Source organism: Rattus norvegicus, chromosome 1, assembly GCF_021556685.1.
Source record: "Rattus norvegicus strain SHRSP/BbbUtx chromosome 1, alternate assembly SHRSP_T2T, whole genome shotgun sequence".
Classification (NCBI taxonomy): Eukaryota; Metazoa; Chordata; class Mammalia; order Rodentia; family Muridae; genus Rattus; species Rattus norvegicus.
This window is the reverse complement of record NC_141534.1, coordinates 152458711-152474114: the sequence shown is the minus strand read 5'-3', so window position 1 is coordinate 152474114 and position 15404 is coordinate 152458711. Positions and strand designations below refer to the sequence as shown.

At 34.7% G+C, this 15404-nt stretch overlaps 2 protein-coding genes across 2 annotated transcripts; both read left to right on the top strand.

The window, feature by feature from the left end:
• The first annotated feature begins 6208 nt into the window (after positions 1-6208).
• Or6aa1 (olfactory receptor family 6 subfamily A member A1) lies at positions 6209-7165 on the top strand. Its single transcript, NM_001000937.1, is given in 1 exon segment — positions 6209-7165. A coding segment is annotated over 1 exon segment (957 nt).
• A 6952-nt stretch (positions 7166-14117) lies between these two features.
• Positions 14118-15068, top strand: Or14a258 (olfactory receptor family 14 subfamily A member 258). Its single transcript, NM_001000694.1, is given in 1 exon segment — positions 14118-15068. A coding segment is annotated over 1 exon segment (951 nt).
• Positions 15069-15404: the final 336 nt, after the last annotated feature.

The following is a 15404-nucleotide window of genomic DNA, read 5'->3' as shown; positions in this document are numbered from 1 at the left end:
ACCAATTTAAAATTGGACACAAATCTCCTAATATGGACAGAGATAAAGAAAAGACATTTCAACCTTTAAAACAGTTCTGACTTGGGCTACAGTTCTAGCACATTCAGATCTCTAAAAATCTTTTCATCTATTCACCATGAAGCAAAAGGCATTACAAAAGAGGTTATAACTCAAAATTTAGAGTCGTAATGAACTAAAACACACCTCTCCAAACAACTGGATCCTGGTGAACTGAATGGCTATGATAACTTTCTAATGCCTGCCTGACCCAGTTCTAGACCTTATGCGTGGACCATGCTATATTCTATCATCAGTTCTGCTAACCTCTTGCCTGATGATGACTCAGAATTATTCATCCATTTTAGTCATGTGATGAAAGATGAAATTAGGTATGTGGGGAAAATCCAGGTACCTCAGCCAAGAGAAAATATTTGGTTGATCTTACCCAGATTCCTAGATTGGGAAAATGTCCATAATGTAGACATGGGCAATGGATAACCTTTTATTACCATTTCTTTCCAAGATAGGTTCTACAGAGAAACAGCTTCTCCACTACAAGGAAGGACAATAAAACAGAACCAAAAATCTTGGTCTTCCTAGAGGCTATTTTGCTTCTACTACAAATTGCTATTTTCCACTGCTCAGGACATTATAAATATGACTTCCTAGAAGCAAGTAGTAGCTGAGTCACTGATATGGCCCTTGGACAATTGGCCCTCAGATCCGTGATGCCTACTGATACTCTGGTGGCATAACTTGATCTGATACTGGAGAAAACAGACAGCTCAAGCCCACAGGTTGATGGGAGGCAACAGAGGGAAAGATCATTACCTAAAAGACAATAGGTAGGATTCTTGTAACTGACTTCACTAGGTAATTCATTTGAGGTCTATCTACAAAATATTCTGGGTTTTTTAGACCTAGGTGTGGTCTACAAACATTCCAGGTTTCTTAGAACTAGGTATACTATACATAGACTGGAAAATCTGTCATGGAAGGTTTTAGCCCAGATGCCAGTTTTGTGCTTAAGTAAATTCAAAACAGAGGCCCAGGTAAGAGTATGAATGAAAGGACAACACCTCAGAGAACTCTGTAAAATGAGTTCATGGAGATTTGGCTTATTAGGAAAGGATTTAATATCTGCTAGGTTTTTTATATATTATTTTCAGATGCGTAGAAGCATGTTCCATGTGGAATTACAAGAGGCTAAATGCTTTCATCTAGTCATTTCCTCTTGTTCTGATGCCTACTGCTCTTTTGCCTTGAAGTTTAACTGTTCTGGACAAAAGAAATTATGACTGAGCCCTGAGACTATTGGACTAACGGTTTGACTAAATGTGTATCTTCAGGTATTTTCCAAACCATTTGTGCATCTTGGAACACATTCTGTCCAGATACAGACATACAATAAATAGAAATGAAAATGTAGTTTAATATCGGTATTATACTACAGAGAAGGGGGTAGGGGAGAGGGAGAGAGAGAGAAAGAGAGGGAGTCAGAGAGAAAGAGAAAGAGTTAGAGGAAGGAGGAAGACGAGGAGGAGGAGAAGAAGGAAGAGGAGGAAGAGTATCTATAATATCTATCCTCATTTCACTCTTAGTTGGAGCAGGCCTAGACACCTCAAGATACACAGACACATCATGGAGAAACATTTTACAAACATCATTATATAGTTTAATTAGGATTTAGATGATTTGAACATTTTTATTTTTGAATTAAAACAACAGTTCAACAGTTTTATTCCTTTAGAGAAATAGTCTTACAAATATGGAGACATTTAGATTTTGTTCGCATGAGATGCAATGTATGGTAGTTTGACTATGTTTGGACCAGGTAGTGTTACTGTTTGGAAGTGTGGCCTTGATGGAAGAAGTGTGGATGAGGGCTTTAAGACCCTCATCCTATCTGCCGTCAGATGAAGCTGTTGAATTATCAGCTCTTCTGGAGTCACATCTGACTGGAGGTTGCCATGTTTCTGCCTTCATGATAAAGGACTGAACCTTTGAATTTGTAAGTCATCCCCAATTAGATTTGTCCTTATAAGAGTTTCCTCACTCATGGTTTCTGTTCGTAGCATTAAAACTCTTACTAAGACAATGTGGATGATATATGGCTTTGAAAGAAACTTATCGTTTGTATGATAATCAGTCATGAAAAAAATTTAAAAAGTCTTGCAGTGCTTGTCAGAAAACTAAAAACAAAAGAAAGAGACAAAGACATAAATCAGAGAATTGATATCTTTTTCTGTTTTCTTGGTCTTCCTGGCTAACTACTCTGGTATCATCACTGCCTGAGGTTTTAGTTCTCATCCTGCTATGATTAATATCAGGAGCTTGCATCTCATACTAAATGGCCAATTGTTAATTAATTCAGTAAAATTAATGGTTGTCAGAGGATTGTGAATCCATGATTTGACGTAATCACTAAGATGAATGGGGTGTCTAACAATCCGATAGAGCTTAGACTCCCGAACAACTCCGTGAAGGAAGTCCCATTCAGCCACAAAACTTGACATGTTAGCAGTACCCCATGGCTAAAAGAAAGCAAACACTTAAGTCATCAAAGTCCATACTTCTGGGAAAGCCTCTAAATTGAATAACCTTGCTTTTTTGCTTCTGTAGTTCTGTTTCTGACTATTTTGTTCTTTGAACTAAAAGAGTGTGTTTATCCAGGATATGATTTTTGTGTTGAAAAGCTCACCTTGAGAAAGTTTCAGGGAACAGGAGGACCCTGGAAAAACTGTGTAGTCCTTGGCTGACCAAAAAAGGCTTTCTATTGGCTTAAAATTGTGTTCAAAGAGTATTCTCTGGTAGATATTACAAAGTAGCATAAGTTTTGAGTGACCAGGATGAAGGATTATGGGTTAAAGACATGTTCTTGGTTTTCAGATCATCAGGTGCTTGGCAAATTGTCTTGGAAATCAAATCAGCTGAGATACTATAGTGACCTGTAGATAAGGGTAATGGTAATCGGGTATGTAAGACTTTCTAGTAGAAGTAAGGAGCAACAATCAAAGTTCCTGGCTTGAGATTTCATCCACAAAACCCTCTGACACCTTGCTTTTCATAGTCTTGGGTAAAATTGATTTCTCTATAGGAGGTGGAAAGTTAACCAAATGTGAAACTCCATAACACAGCTTTAATAAGATTTTTACTCATTATAGTTTGGGGCTCTTTGGTGGAAAAACTGAATTATTTCATTCACACTTCGGTAAGTAACCCCTTACCAGTTGTTATAGAATTGTATCAATAAGATCATTGTTCTGCCATGTTGCATTTGAGTTGAATCCTTGCTTGCATCTGTTCATTAGCTGATGAAGAGATGTTTGAAAATGTAAGCCAGATGCAGAAATACAAATATAATGTGTTCATTTGAATGCATGGGACCTAGCAAAGAAATAATTAGATGGAGAAGGAGGGAATACCAGATTAGTTGTGTGGGAAAAAGAAGTGGGTAAATATGACCCTGTGTGAAAATGTCTTAATCTCATTACTGTGTATGGTTGATATTCAGCAATAACATTTTTACAAAATGAAATCTCATATTTTCATTTTCTACTACTTAAATATATAAAGCATTTGTTTGTTGCTATTCAGAAAAAGTAATTTTTAAAGGGTAAACAGATTTTGTTGAAGAATTTGAATAATTGGAATGTCAAATTTATTTTCTCAGTTTCTTTCCCATGAAATGTAATTATCAACTCATTATTCACCCAGTAAGATTGTAATATTACTCTGACACCAATCTTACTAGGTGAGCATGATCTCTGTATATTCCTGTACGTATTCTTTTCATGAAACTTCCCAGACTTTCCTTTTATTGCAGCTTATTTCTTTTCTTTTATACTAGCAAATCCTTCAATTTTTCATAAATTATACAAAGACACTATTACTATTTTTTGTTTTGTAGTGCTTAGATTACAGAATAAGAATTTTCATACTGATCTAATTTATTTTTTATATGTTAAAATTTATGGTTTTAGGGAAAAAGCAATGAGGCTGAAATACATTTCTGTAACCATAATTTAGAGACCAGACCATAGGTGGTGGCAGCTAATGAAATCATTTGGGACACCATTCCTTATTCTCAGATGAATCTCTTCTCTTTTTTAGTCCTCTTGGCAAAATATTTGACCCACAATAAAGGAATTCCTACAGGAATCTATTTGGATGCCTCAAGGCTCTGTGCTGATGAAATCATTATTTTTCTCAGAGCCAATCTCTGAACTCAGATTTTTCTGTAACCTGGTCACTTCAGGAAAAAATAGCTGAGGAAGAAGATTGTGTTGCTACCAAGTGCACAGAGGCTGCATCATGGCCAGTACTACAAGGAGTAGATGCCTCATTCCCTTTACGTTTACTAAGGACTGTTCTTCCTGTGTGGCTTTGGTCAAGAGGAATATCAGAATGTATTTAACTGACAATATTATGTTTGTGGAAAATAATAGAACAGAACACATACAGTAAGTACAGTAAGGGAGAAATTGTACATTTCATTCCTCAGTTTTCTGCAGTAATGGAGGGTTCATCCAAATAACTGTCGGTAGAATTTGATGGATCACCAATGTTATTAAAGCAAGGTTATATTCTTTCTCACATGCATTTTGAATGTAGGGTGAATGATTCTATTCTATACATTAATAAAAACTGTGTGATTCACTTTTATATTTGAGTATTACTTTAAAGAAATAATTCATTAATATTGAATTCATTTTCTGTGTTCAAGTTCCATTTTGTGTTTACTTCAGCCAAAGAATGTGCTATCCTGTTAAGTGCAGTGCTAAGATCTTTTAATAAAATCTTTGTAAGGGAATGACATCTGTCTAATTTCATTTGCATGCTTCAATTAAATATATTTTTTTTAAATTATGTATATTTTGACTTTATAGAAAACTAAGGACATGCAATACCATTCTCCAAAAAAACAATAAAAATCACTTTGGAATCTGGCCCTTAATAAAAACAATGCATAGTTATATTATTTTTAAGGAACAAGATTGGAAAATACATATAAACACTTAAAATTAATTCAAGACTTTTTTTTATAAAGCGTTTCCTTGAATTAAATTTTTCCTTAATTTCTCACATCATCATCATTGAATTTATAGCCTTAAAATGATTTTTTCTTATAGAATTGAGCCATTAATTTAGGAATCTGTATTTATAGATTAAATTAGGAATAAATAAAATATTCCCAACATAAGAATATTACTTAGCATTTAGATCTGAAAAAATATCTTCCCATAAAAATCTCCTTTACATAAGCAACAAAATTGGAGTAGTATACTTATAGCATGAAGCATGCACATAATGTTTTAATTGAGTTTTATAACTTAAACTTCCAGAAAGATTTAAAATAAGACCCTGCAGATAGATACCCAAAGGACCTTGTTTCAGTTTTACTTTTCTTTGATTGTTAAAAGAGGTATATAGTCAGTTTATAAATTTAAAATATAACATAAGAAAAAGTTTATTATGGTTGTGCAGTTATTTCACCTTTGTACTGTAATTAGATATATCTAGAAGTATACCATACAGCATACATGAATATGTCCATGGGGAATTCTATTCACTCTAATGGTAAGAATTCTCACTTTCAACAATTTTGTTCTGACAAATGTCAGGACATAGGAAGATTCAAAGATGCTAAAGATAAATATTCCAGCAATCAGGAACATTAATCAGAAATGAAAAAATTCCTGTTTTAATTCAGATCCTATATACTTCCAACTCATATGTAAATGAAGACTATAAATTTAAAAGTGTGGGTAGTACTTGTACAGTTGTGAAGGCCTTTACTAGTAACTGCATCACATATTGACTTCTGTATTTTCACATTACGGGATGACCTCTTGGAGGTAAGGTAATACTTTGTTCTTCCTTAATTTTCAGTAAAGTTAATAGGATTTCATTACTGCCCTACAATCTGTGTGATAAGTATGTTACCTATTTACTTTGCTTCCTTTTATTTTGAAGAATTATATGATTAAATTATTTATATTAGATATTTATTTCCAATATGAAGTGATATGACTCATGTATATTGTATGTAATATGTCTGTTATGTTTCTAACAGTAATCATTGTCTCTGGTTGCTATGCATCAGTTATTATCACAGTAGAAATGAATGTTTGTTCCAGTTCTGATTACCACTCATCCAAGATCACCCAGGTGCTATTCATCCCCTTCAGGGCAGAGAAGAAGAAATATGGATGTAAAAAACCAAACAGTGACCGACTTTATTTTTCTAGGATTTCCAGGCTCCTCCTCACTACAGCTCCCATTGTTTATTACTTTTCTCACTGTGTACTTGCTGTCTCTCATGGGGAACACCCTCATTATTTTCCTTATTCTTATGGATTCCACACTACAGACACCCATGTACATCTTCTTAGGAAACCTGTCATTCCTGGAGATCTGGTACACTACAGCCACTGTTCCTAAGTTGCTGGCTACATGTGTCACAGAGGTTGTCACCATTCCTGTTACAGGCTGCATCACTCAGTACTATTTTTTCTTCTCCCTGGGAGCAACTGAGTGCATCTTGCTGGCAGTTATGGCTTATGACCGGCATGTGGCTGTATGCCGTCCTCTACATTACTCACTTCTCATGAGTGTTCACATTTGCCTGAGGTTTGCAGCTGCATCATGGATTGGAGGCTTCATTGCCCCTCTGCTACCTACCATACTCATCTCTCAGCTAAATTTTTGTGGCCCACAGAAAATCAACCATTTCTTTTGTGACTCTGACCCCATCTTTAAACTCTCCTGCTCAGACACATTCTTGGTGGAGGCCTTGGGTTATACGTGCAGCTCTGTGGTGATTCTCAGTTCATTCCTTCTCACAATGAGCTCCTATGGCAACATTGTGGTCACAATAATCAGGCTGTCCTCTCGGGAAGCCAGGAAGAAAACATTCTCAACCTGCGCCTCCCATCTCACAGTAGTGACCATCTACTATGGCACCATAATCTTTGCCTATGTCCGACCTCCAGCCAAGTACAACTTTACAATCGGCAAAGTGGTCTCAGTGTTCTACTGTGTGATCACTCCTTTAGTCAACCCTCTCATATATACCTTGAGAAACAAAGATGTGGTGAAAGCTTTCCAGAAATTTCTATCTCAAAAGAGGTTTTTATCGGGCAAAACCATACATGGAGTTTGAGAAAGCAACAATTACACTCTGGAGGGTGGTCTCAGGCACATTTAATCATGGTAAAAATTTGAATTTGGTTTTTAAAATGATTCTGACATGACCACTTCTGCCTACTTCATAGTTTTCTTAGAAGGCTACTGAGAGGTTATTTTATAGTTCTTCTATTAATATTATTTACTATAACAAATAGTGATAGAGTATACAATGAAAACTCTTTGCCAATAAGATCTCCCATAATTGTTTTATTCCAAATGACTAGTTTTAAAGAAAGTCTAGTCCATAAAGTTAGTAATAAATGAAGCAGTGTTTGTCTATGTAAGAGTCTAATGGAAACCTAATCAAAAGACCTCAAAAATAATCTTGTGCAATAAATATTCCTATGAAACTTTTAAAGTTTTACAATTATTTGTTAACATAGATGTAACTACATAACTTTTCTAAACAAACACGTTTTTTCTGGATTATGTAAAATTGTAAAGAAATGAATAGGAATTAGACATTAGCAAGGGCACCATGATTAAAACATTTCAAAAAGCTTGTAATGAGATAATATAAGAATTGGGTTTCTAACATGCTTAAATAGCTATGACTTTAAATTAAATGGATAAAAACTACAGTTTTAGCTTCTAAGGATACTGACCCAGAAACATAATTATTCCATGCAACATAGCAAGTTCTTCTCTCAAGAATAAAGAAAAATATAAGGCACTGCAAGTTTTCCATTGCTTTATAATGGAAACTAAGAATCTTTTTTTATTTTATTTATTTTAGTGAATTTTAGGAACAAAAGAGATGGCAAGGAAGAATAAATCACTAATACCTTACTGGTGAGTGTTTATGAGGCTGTCTCTATAGTGCTTCTATGTGTGAGAGTGACTGCCATTAGGAAGAACTTAGAAAATCCACAGTCCCACCATAGACACAGAGTGAGAATCTGTAGTGCAACGAATCACCAGATGACTGCTACCCAGAGTCAATCTTGAGAGCTAATATATGGGGTAATTAAGAGACTATAATAAAATAAGAGATTGATTCACATGCTCATGCTTGAATTTTTTCTTGAGTTCCAATATGAAATATTTCTGGAATACATAAAAATTATAAGATAATTATTTTGGGAAGAAGAAGTAAATGGGGAGGGGAATACCCTTATAAAAGAAGGGGAGGGGGGAGAGAATAGGTTGCTTATGGACAGGAAACTGGGAAAGAGAATAATATTTGAAATGTAAATAAAAATATACAAGAAAAAAAGAAAATTTTTTGCTTATTAAAATTAGTTTATTCATTAAAATTTTCATACAGGTGTGTAATAATCTGTTCTCACTAACCCCTTCCTGCATACTTTATTGTTTCCCCATCACCAATGAAGTGCCCTGTGCTTAAAAATTCCCCACCCCAATTTTATGTCTTCCTGCTTTATGACCATATTTACAAGGGACATTTTTGGATATGGATGTAGAGCTATCCATTGGATCATGGATCAGCATCTAGAAAATAGAAGACAATGGCTTTCACTTTCCTTACAACCTTCACCTGTCTATAACTTATCTGGGAAGTTTCAGTCCTCATGAGGCCACCCCAAACTATGAATATGCTTAGAGTATGCAGTGAAGAAGAAATAGTAGATGGTGTGAGTTCACAAATGCCATTTTCTTTTCATGTTTTATATTCTTTGTACCACTTCTTTCATAATGTTTCTTGAACCTTGTATACATGTTTTCTATAGCCCCATTAAGGCAGAAGACTCTACAATAACTCTTTTTCAGCCCCACATCTCCTTAACACTTCACATCATAATGAAGCTTCTCTGACCAAGAATCAGGGCTTCGTGGATTAGGGTATGAATGTAAATACTTAGGAACTACTGTGACAAGTCTACTTAGCAAAATAAAAATACTATATTTACACATAGTACCTATTATCTCTCCAGTCATGTGTCTTTTATCAGTTATCAGTGGGCGGGGAATCCCTTGCACCTGTGGAGCCTTTATACTATAGGACAGGGTAATGCTAGGACAGTGAGATGGGAGTGGGGGTAAGGGTGGAAGAGGGTGGTAGTGGGTTTGTGGAAGGAAAACTGGGAAGGTATAGAACATCTGAAATGTAAGTAAATAAAGTTACCAATAAAAAAAAAGTAAAAGGAATGAACTTGCCTCTATGGAGTTGGTCTCAGATGCGAACAGAAAATTGTTAACTTCATATGGGCAATGCCATTATTGTACCCAGTGATAACACACATCTTGACTTGAAAAATTTTTTTCAGTATGCAAAGTCTATATCTAATAAATACCATAAACAGCATTTTCCTAGTTTGTATGTTTAAAGCTTGATATATGTATTTCTGTGGTTTTCTCAAAATAATATTTACATAAGTATGATATTTAGGTCAAAAAATACCATAGTGTATTCAAAAATCAAATATTCCACAAAATATATCAAAGTTATATAGAAATAATCTCAATAATAATAAGGTATTCCTGTATGATGTCCCATTTATAGTCATTTTCTCATTTCATTGATGATAGTAATTTATTTCTATAATTGGATTTGGTAGAGGATTTTTAACTATGTCTTGGACTGTAGGTTTTGAAATTTCTCCAATTTTTTGTAACTTACTCAACCAGTGTTTCCATCAATATATTTGGCAATACACCTGGGTTTGCATGTTGCATTTTCTTCTGTAATTATGTAACTTAATGGAAATGTTAAAATTTCTTAGGAAGCCCTTTGATCTAAGACTGCATTCTGTGTTGACACACTTATACAAGCAAAACAGGTGAAATGTGGTCAATTGCAACTTGTACATATTTAACTCCATAATTAAAAATCATTTTAAATATTTCATTTGATTAACAAAATATTATCCTATTGTGTTCCTTTGCAAAAAAATCAATAATACACATGTTTTTGTGTTTATATTTTTGTGAAGCATTCATGTATTGATTTTCCATTTAAACATATTCCAATATTGCCATTATATTTGTGAAGTGTGAATTGTGAACTATAAAAGATAAAAATCTTATACCAATTATTTCCATCAACCTAAAGAAAAATAAAACTATATTACTTTTTGTGTTTAAACATAACTCCTGAGAATTCATAACTTCCATGTGTGTGTGTGTGTGTGTGTGTGTGTGTGTGTGTGTGTGATACATAATATACATGGGCAGAGGGAGGGAGGGGGAGAGAGAGAGAGAGAGAGAGAGAGAGAGAGAGAGAGAGAGAGAGAGAGAGAATGATTTTCAAAAATATATTGCTTGTCTAAAAGAAATACATTAGAATTCCAATAAGAGGCCAAAAGGGTAGCTCATTTAGAAAGAATATTTTCTTACAATATTTTCTTATAGTCATGAACATTTGTGTGTAGATGCCAAGAACTCATGTAGAAATCTGGACATGGACATGTCATTCCAGACTGGAGAGTAGAGGGTAGACAGGGATAGGAATATTCTAAGGTGAGCCGAGCAACAACAGAGTCTTAATTTGTGTCTTTTCTGCTTCATAATTACAGGTAAAATGTGACCCCATGTCTTTCCTGCCATCATGAATCCGCATACTCAAAATATGAAACCAAGTAAGCCTTGGTTTTCTTAAGGTTTTGATTGTGTTTTGTTGTTGTACTTTGTTACAATATTGATCAAATTAACAAATACCACAAGAATCCCTAGGCAAAGCTTTTCAATATATTCTAGTATTTACTAAAAACTATCATAATCTGGTCCTTAGTTTTATGTTCAGCATAATTTAGAATATATGTTATTTAGTTTAATATGCTCTGGGGAAAACTGTGAGCCATGTTTTTCTTTACCTATTCCACTGTATTATCTGGAGATTGGTCAGTCCCTCATTTAAAAGTACCAAGAATATCACAATTGTCTTAAGTGAAAAGGAAATACAAGAAAAGTTACTCGGAGAGACTTTTTTTGAAAATTTTACATTAATTAATTAATTGATTAACTAATTAACATCCTAAACATTAACTCCAGCCAATTTCACTGAGACCCTCTGCCTCTCCTTCTTTCTGAGATGATGGGGCATCTTCTGGTATCCCGCAACACTGAAACATCAAGTCTCTCCCAGATTTGATCCATTCTCTCCCGCTGAGACCAGACAAGGAACATCTCTTGAGCAATGGATGCCATAGTCTGGTTACAACTTTAGGGAGAACTTATGCTCCAATTGTTCAGAACCCACTTGGAGATGGAACTGCACATCTACTACATAGGCGTCAGGGACCTCGTTCCAGCCCATGTGTGGTCTTTGCCTGGTGGCTCAGTTTTTGAGAGATCCCAGAGGTCCAGGTTAGTTCCTTTGGGGAATTTTAAGACACTAGCCAAGTGTGATAAAAAGATCTATTAGAGAACTTCGGATAACACACTGTTTCAAAGGATTTATCAAGATTTATAAAGAGGTAAATGATATTCTGGCTCCCATTTACTTTGATCTATATTAAGGAATGATTGAAGTTTAGCACAGAATTTTGAATGCGATCAGAGGTCTAAATTGTAACTTCATGTCGTGACATGACAAAATTTTTAGATGATCCACCAATAACTGAATGTTAATATGTAGTTTTTTTACTCAGTTGGACGTGTTGGAAGCTCTTCTTACAAATGTCTGATGACTAATGAGTTTTCCAGGATTTTGAGGAATCCTAGTTTTTTTAAAGTACAGATTCAATTATCTGTTGAAAAATACTAAAACCCTTTGCTCCAAAATGCAGATTTAAATTTCAAAGATATTTTGAAAATTAAGGAGTTAGAGTGGATACCAAAACAATGTAATTTAAGAGTGATTTCTTCAACTATTTTTGTATGGTTTTCGTGTTTTTTCATCTGGATGGTTACAATGGCTTAATAAAAGTCATTACTATTCTCATCTTCCTGACATACTTTCTCCCTGTTTATAGCAGCTTATTCAGTTCTCTGAATTTGGTGTGAACTGAAAGCCTTGTTTTATTTAGCAGACATATAACTAACCTCTAAACTAAGGCTCAATTATCTTACTCTCCTAGGATTTATTTCTTTTATAATACTTTCAAGTGCTATATTTTGCACATCCTCAGTAGCACAAGCTTTCCACTGCCCCACAGAACTCCTTATTTTTGTCAATATCAATTGTTCTATGCCTAATGTATTTGTCATTTTGTATTACTTTTCAATCAACAGTATGCCAATAACTAAACCTAGTAACCAGCAATGTAACTACAGACAGAGCTTGAGTATCCACAGGATATCAGAATATGTGGATCTTAGTAAAAAGGAATATCACAAAACATGTGAGAAATACAGAGGAACAAGTGGAGGAAGTATTTTGGTTTGGTAGTGTCTTAAGATTCCTTTATGAACAAAACATCAGGAAATTCTGACATGTTTTACTACAAATGTTTGTAGTTGAATAATTCAAAAATTTTCTAACTGTATATCTTTTTAAACACATATTTATTAGTTTTATTTCATGTGTATCTGTATTTTTCTACATTTATGCTTACATACATTGTGTCTGACTATGTCTTATAGATGCTAGAATTAAGCATTAGGTTCCTTAGAAATGGAGTTACAGCAAATTGTGAACCACAAAATTAATTTTAGAAACTGACATGGTCTCCACAAGCAGCATGTGCTTTTAACAGCTGAGCAAAGTCTCTGGCCACTCACCTTTTTTTTTCTTCATTTTTTTCTCTTTTATTTTCATTTGTATTTTTGAAACTATAATTTAGTTGCAACATTTTCTCATTTCCCTTATCTCACTGTAAATCCTCCCATATTCTTTTTTCTCTCCTTGTAATTTACATTCTCTTATGTATTTTTGTTTCTTTTTCTTACTAAGTAATTGAGAGTTTACAATTATAGCACATCGCTTTTTAACACATAAATGTAAAGTGATAAACAAAGAAATTTTAAGATCTTTTTAAAGAAAACATTATGCCTTGGGAAGTTTGGCTTTAGAGACTTAATGCAAATTAGAAATGCTTAATTATCAGAGAAAGCAAATGAAAGAAATTTAACAGTCAGGGAAGGAGTTTGATAAATGTGAACATATACAATAACTATGTATTTGAAAGTAGTAAGAAGAACTCAAGAACTATTAGGAAAAGAAGGATAAGAGCTATGGGTTCTCAAGCTCTCCTGGTAAAGTGTAGTCTGATTGGTCATGATCTCAGTTCTGGACATACAGCACCTTATCAATAGCCATTTGATCTAGAGAAAACAGGTTGTAATATGAAGGGTTATATTCATTTGCACGGCTAATAAATAGGTGTTTATCTATCAGATTTATGATCTGTACAGTTGACAAACTGTTGCTTAGGAGATAATAAATCTTGTTTAAGAGGCATCACAGCAAAAGGATTTGCATGAAAGATCCTGTTAAAGAAAGACAATAGGAAGGGAGACAATTTATTCATATTAATAAATGAAAACGTCCAGGTGCCAATCAAAAGGTACCAAATACATGACAGAAGGTAGCAATTGGCAATCTTGTCTTTGGCCCTGAAGTAAGACAATTATTAACATCAGGGGAAAGCCCTTTGAATGGTAAATATGGCTGTGCAAAATTGATCAGTTCTCTGACCCAAGATTAGGACAAAGGAAATAAAACAGTGAAGGGAATGAGACTAGGGTTTTGTTCTGCAGTTTATTGCCTACTGGACAATTGCTGTTTCACATAGACAGTAATTGAACTGGAAAAAGCAGCATATAGGTTTGTTATGATTTTCTAATTATTTGTAACAAACATAGTACAATAAATTGTCATAAATGATAAGATAGTACAACTTACATGTCAAGAGAAAGTAGCACCTTGCAGAAAGAAAAAGTAGTGGCTTTAACAATGCAAAAGTGCCTATGTAGTTTTCTGGCCTCATTCCCACAGAGCATTTATACACATCAGTGTAACTATTTGGAACTATGTCAGTTTTTGTTCATTTCCCCCACTTGACAGACCATGGGAAAAATCGAGAATGACCAATAACACTAGAATAACAGAAGTCATCCTTATGGGATTCTCGGATGTTCTTGAGCTACAGACTGTATGTGGGCTGTTATTCCTGGTAATGTACCTAGCAGTCATAATGAGTAACTTCCTCATCATCACTCTCATCACTCTGGATCTGAAACTCAAATCACCCATGTACTTTTTCCTGAAGAATCTGTCCCTGTTTGATATCTTACTTGTGTCCACCCCAATCCCAAAGTTCATCATCAATAGCCTAACTCACAACAATTACATTTCCATTGTGGGCTGTGCCTTTCAGATACTTTTAATGACTTCTTTTTCAGCAGGAGAGATATTTGTACTGACAGCAATGTCTTATGACCGCTATGTTGCCATCTGCTGTCCTCTGCATTATGAGGTCATCATGAGTAGTGGGAACTGTGTGCTGATGGTGGGTGTTTCCTGGGCTACTGGAGTACTCTTTGGAGCCATGTATACATGTAGCACATTTTCCATGCATTTCTGTAGCTCCATTGTGATCCCTCAGTTTTTCTGTGATATCCCCTCATTACTAAGAATTTCCTGCTCTGGATCACTCATGATCATTTATATAAGTCTTGGAATTGGCATGTGTCTATGCATGTCCTGCTTTCTCTGTGTTGTGATGTCCTATTTTTATATTATCTCCACTGTTCTGAAGATTCCTACCACTAAAGGTCAGTCCAAAGCATTTGCCACCTGTATTCCCCACCTCACTGTTTTCACTGTTTTTGTTGCCACTGCTTGCTTTGTCTATCTGAAGCGACCTTCAGATGTACCTTCAATTACAGACAGACTGTTTTCTGTGATATATACTTTGCTGCCTCCAGCACTTAATCCTGTAGTTTATAGCCTGAGGAACAGTAAGGTCAAGTGTTCTCTGAGGAGGTTACAGCAAAATCTCTGTCCAAGGGATTCATATTATTTAACAGTTCAGCATTTCTGTCAGTGTTAAAGTGTCTCACAAGTTACAAGCAAGTTTTCGTAATTTTTGACTTTTAAAGGCAATAGTATCTGCACTTCTATGACAAAGCTGTTCTCTTTGGGGAATATAAATTTCTAAAGTGTTGATCATTTTCTTTTTATGCCGAGGTTCAATATCTGGTTCTTGAAAACACATTTTCTTTTTATTTAGAAATAAAGACAAATCAAAAATAACAACCACATAATTAAATATGAGAAGAGAAAAATTAAGGTAAATTCATGTTTGTTTTCTGTCCTAGTCTTTCTAGTAATTAGAAAGAAAGGGCAAGAAGCTAACAGAAGGTCTACT